The sequence below is a fragment of the Octopus bimaculoides genome, chromosome 7 (genome assembly GCF_001194135.2).
Source record: "Octopus bimaculoides isolate UCB-OBI-ISO-001 chromosome 7, ASM119413v2, whole genome shotgun sequence".
Taxonomy (NCBI): domain Eukaryota; kingdom Metazoa; phylum Mollusca; class Cephalopoda; order Octopoda; family Octopodidae; genus Octopus; species Octopus bimaculoides.
In genome coordinates, this window is record NC_068987.1 from 4930325 (window position 1) to 4935448 (window position 5124).

General features: G+C 36.2%; 2 protein-coding genes across 4 annotated transcripts in view; one reads left to right on the top strand and one right to left on the bottom strand.

Annotated features, from left to right (window-relative positions):
* The window catches only part of LOC106882474 (formin-binding protein 4), a 365705-nt gene that overhangs the window by 294003 nt on the left and 66578 nt on the right, over positions 1-5124 (bottom strand). The gene's annotated exons all lie outside the window — the stretch shown is intronic.
* Positions 1-5124, top strand: part of LOC106882475 (uncharacterized) — a 38155-nt gene that overhangs the window by 9245 nt on the left and 23786 nt on the right. Inside the window, exons 6-12 of one of the 3 annotated variants that reach the window (XM_052969176.1) lie at positions 21-125; positions 1008-1085; positions 1292-1399; positions 2481-2573; positions 3238-3306; positions 4222-4308; positions 4482-4571. In XM_052969176.1, the coding sequence (XP_052825136.1) occupies positions 21-125; positions 1008-1085; positions 1292-1399; positions 2481-2573; positions 3238-3306; positions 4222-4308; positions 4482-4571 (630 nt within the window). The remainder of the gene's footprint in view (positions 1-20; positions 126-1007; positions 1086-1291; positions 1400-2480; positions 2574-3237; positions 3307-4221; positions 4309-4481; positions 4572-5124) is intronic. The other 2 variants (XM_052969177.1, XM_052969178.1) reach the window with 2 other exon arrangements.

A 5124-nucleotide genomic window follows, 5' to 3' on the forward strand; every position in this document is an offset into this window, starting at 1 on the left:
ATTTTCCTTTATTTTTGCAGAAACAATTGGATGAACTACGCAGCAGAAATATAGAGCTTACCTCAAGGGTGGACAGCTTGCAAGTTCAGCTTTCTGAGCAGAAATCCAAATATGAGTCTTTACAAGTAAGTATCACTATTCCTAAGAGAGCTGTGGAATGCAATTCTTCAGAAAAATATTGGAGATAGCATGGACAGACAAAGTATCTAGTGAAGAAGTGGTGATCCAGGCTGTGGTAAATAGGAAACTGTTTTGTGAGATAAAGGGCCAAGCAACTGAGATTTCTTGGTCATGTGATGAGGAAAGAGGGCCTGACTGAAAAGACTGGAAGGAAAAGAAGCAGAGAAAGCAGAAGGATGTTTTGGATATTGAGCTTGAGGAATTGGTTGGAAGAAAAAGGCATTAAACATCAGGAAGTGGAATTGTTATAGAAAACAAAGAACAGAGAATTGTAGTAGGACGTGATTACCTCTGTCCTACATTCTAGACGTGGTACCTAAAGAAAGGAAGAATCACTATTTTACATTGAGTCTAGTTCCAAGTTGAAGTCATCAGTGCAATGAGAAGACTTTGGTGTTGGAATTACTTTGGTGTGTGTTCTTGAGTCATACCTTCCCACTCTGTCCGATCCTCTGGACCATTTCTCTTAAATTTACCTTTCAGTAACTTGGGGGTATGCCCTGACATATCTTCATCACCATCTTTCCACTTTTCCAACTGGGGTAGCCATGTATCTTCTCTACAGCAAGATGCCTGTTCCTGACCCCTCTATCATACTTTAACCTGATAAGACAAGAGGTAGACAATAAAGATAAGCGGAGAATAGTGTTGTGGGGTTCCACAAAATGTATCTCTACTTTAGCAGGGAAAACAGCTTTACAACACTTGTTGTGCAGCTTAATTAATGATAGTATGGTCTCTCAGCCTGTTAGAAACAGCACCTATATTGCCCTTCAGTTACAATCCCAACATCTGGTTAAATCTGATTATTGCTATTTCAATTTCAGGCGAAACATGCATCTGATTTAGAAGCCATTCGACAAGCTGGGCATGATGCTTTGGCTGTAGTTGTTGAAGAATATAAGGTCAGTTCCTTTCATTTACCTCTTTCAGGGCTTCCTCTTTTTTTTTTGGTGGTGGGGGGTCCATATACCATTATGTATACTAGCAGAAAAAAAACCAGATGTAAAAATTAATCAAATATGTATAGCACAAATGAAGTTGTTATTGAAATTATATTTTTGTATTTTTAAACAATCGTTTATGTTGGTATTTTTGTTTGTTCTTGAAGAGTCTCTGTCGCACAGCTGTGTTGCAGCAACAAGAAGTAGCCGAATCACACTTGAAAGAGAAGTTAAAAAGTGAAGCTGATCAATACACTCAAATGTTGCAGGAACAGGTGAGTTCTGTCTACCGATGCACATTGCTCTACAACACCAACTATCAATAAATAAATGGGGGTGGGGGAGTAATTGATGGAGCAGTAAAATGAAATGTTTTAGTCGTAAATTAAACTTTTATCTAAAAACTGGGATTTTTTTTTTCACGCTGAATGGAGTTGTAGTACAGCTCTACCTTCCATCAAAATTAAACGCTTTAATCTTACCAGTGAGAAAAATATGTTTATATTTTGGTGTTAGGGAGGGCATCCAACCATAGAAACCATGCCTCAACAGACAGCTGGAGTCTGAACAGCTCCCTGTTAGCCAGCTCCATATCAAACTGTCCAACCCATGCCAGCATGGAAAGCAGACGGTAAGCGATGGTGATGTATGTGTATGAGAGAGAGAGAACGCAGTTATAGGAATATGTAATCATGTCTTTATGAATATGCAAATACTTGTAAAGGCTTATGTAAATATGATTTATCATATAAATAGAAAAATATATATTTATTTTATATAAATAAATATAAAGGACTTATGGTGGATTTGATAGACAGAAAGAAGCTGATTGTGTGACTGTGTCTGTGTTTACCGTTGTCTAGACATTATGTGATGGTGTACATGAGCATCACTGTTATTCAAGCGAGAGTATTTCCACTTTTACCTGGAAAAAATGTTTAGCTTTGAAAATATTATGTTTGGAAACAGGTGAGGGTTGGCAAAAGGAAAGGGCATCCAACTGTAGAAAATCTGCCTCAACAAATTCCATCTGACCCATGCAAGCATGGCAAGGTAGACATTAAATAATGGCGGTGATAGACAGTGTGCTACTGTGCAGATCCTATCTGCCAAATTTCACTTAAAAAGCATTGTTCAACATGAGACTACGGTAAAAGACATTTGACAAAGGTGCCATAAGCCTTTGCTCGTAATTTATTCAGTTAAAAATCCAGGATGATGTGATTGTGAACTCACGTTGTAAACCTCACAGCAATGTCTGCACTTGAAGAGTTTAGGATTTCTCTTTGTAGTTGCAGAACAATTTTACATTTGAACTAAGTGACATAACGAGCAAATGATTTCCATGTCTTCCAGCATGAACAGCTGTTTGATGTTCTCAAGAAAGAAAAAGAAGAAAATGAACACAGAATTAAAACTGCCCTCGAAGACCAGAAATCTGTGCAGCGGGTAAGTTTTGAGGGGAGAGGGAGTTACTTAAGTTTCCCCAAATGGAAAGATTATGGTTTTGATCCTAGCTGTCATCACCAACATTGCCACATCATCATCATTTAACACACCCGCTTTTCTATGCTTGCATGAAGCAAATGGGATTTGTTGAGACAATTTTTTTTTCTTCTGCTGGATGCTCTTCCTGTTGCCAACCCTTGCCCTTTTCCAAGTAAGGTAATATTTCCCTACGGCTAGACATGTTCTCACAGAATATTTGAAATGAAGGACACTGTTTGTATGACAATAACACTTGCTCACAACAATCTTGCAATGTCAAGACAAGAAAGCAGTAACACACACACACACACACACACACACACATAATGGGCTTCTTTCAGTTTCCATTTACCAAAGCCACTCAAAAAGCTTTGGTCAGACCAGCCCTATAGCAGAGGACACTTACCCAAAGTGCCACACCACCACCCCATTATCTGTTAGTCCTGCTATCTTTGTCATAACCATAATCATTGTTGACAGCTCCATCATCACTATGATCAATATTCTGGGCCTGAATTATGTTGGCACTTTCACTTTCCTTTTGTAACGCCCCGCCCCCCCTTTCTGTCCTTCTGTCATTCCATTCGTCCTCTACTGACAAAGTTTTATTTCTTTTTTTGTCCAGGATGAATTTGAAAAGTATTTCCACCAAGAACAAAACCGTTATCAGGAATCTTTACAGAAAGTCATGTCTGTAAGTCTAATTATCACATGTTCCTTTTACTGAAAATCTTTCAGTTTTACAGTTCTATATTTAAGAGATGAGGAATTATGTACATTATTTACATTTGACGGATATTTGTCCTCATCTTATTTGTTGTTAACACAACTTTTCGGTTGATATACCCTCCAGCCTTCATTGGGTGTCTTGGGGGAAATTTCGAACCTGGGTTCTCATTCCTATGGTATTTTTCGATATCATTATTATTATTATTCAGGTCACTGCCTGGAATTGGACTCAGAATCTTTGGGGTTAGTAGCCCACGCTCTTAACCACTACTCTATATGCCTGTGGGTGATTCCAATTTTGATTCCAGGCAGTGACCTGAATAATAATAATAATAATAACATTGAAAAATACCTTAGGAATGAGAACCCAGGTTTGAAATTTCCCCAAGACACCTGATGAAGGCTGGAGGGTATATCAGCCGAAACGTTGTGGACAAATATCTGTCAAATGTAAATAATCTTTCAATTGTTTCTACCTTTCTTATTATTGGACTAACAACTCTTCATTTTGCTGTTATTTGTCTTTCAAATATGCTAGGTCATTGTAATAAGCAAAAACTGTTTAAGTAAGGGTCTGTATAATTTTGTACAAAAACATATCTGCTACAAACGTGCAATGTCTACAAACCACTGCAAGAAAATATAAACCAAACATTACTTTTGCTGTTTATCCACAGATCGGCTTTCATCAGTCAAACCATAATCAATGTCAGGTGTTGGTTATAGATTAAAATTACAACTCACTACACAAATTTTATCTTATTTTCTTTAGTTTTGCTAATTTTTGAAAATTTATTTATTTATTTTAATGCTTTACACTTTGTGAAAAAAAAACCCCCAAAAACAATATGCTTTGTTTTTTTTTGTTTTTTTGTGATAGGAAGAACAAACTCTGCATCAAAGAGCTCTTGATGAAGCACTTCATCAACAACAGCTGGAATCCCAGAAGAAATTTAAAGAAGAAATGGTAAGTTTTATATATTTTTTTGAAGTCTGAATTACATTTCTTGCAATGGAAGCTGAACGGGTAAAATCACAAGTGACGTAAAATTTGGTTTTTTATGCTCTTATTGCTTCTTGACTTCCATTATGATGACTATATTGTTTCCTTTTCTCTCCCTTTTTTTTTTGTTTTTCTAGACTATGATGAAATATGAAATGAAAAGTATGCAAAACAAATATTTAGAAGAAAGGGAAAAAGCCTTACAAGAAGAAAAAGAATCCAGAGAGGTGATTAATTTTTGATGTAGCAAGGCTCAGTTCCTTGAAAGAAAACATTTTAGTGAGGTGCCCATAACAGTCTGGTGTAAAGTAGGGGTCAGATTGAGTATATATACTGTGATACATAAATTACAGACAGTTAGGGGTTCGTTTGTCTTAAGGTAAGGTCTAAAGATTGAATGGAAGTAATGAATGGAGAGCTTTCGGAAGATTAAGTACAAATTCGATAAACATTCTGTTACCTCTACAGATCATCATTAAGATAAGCCACAGGAACAATTTCTGTGTAAGAGTTTTCCCATTTTTGATCTCAGAGCTGCTGAAAGTATCACTTTTTCAATAACCATATTTCCAGTGTTTCTAATTCTAATGATAAATAAATGGGCTGATATAGTTGCATTAATTGCTAATTAGTTAACTATTAACATCATCTCTTTCTTAATGAACAGAATGAAGCTTTTTGCTGACTCTATAAGACTTACCATAGTTTATAAATCTAGCAAATAGTGTGTGTGTGTGTGTGTGTGAGTATATATATATATATATATATATATATATATAT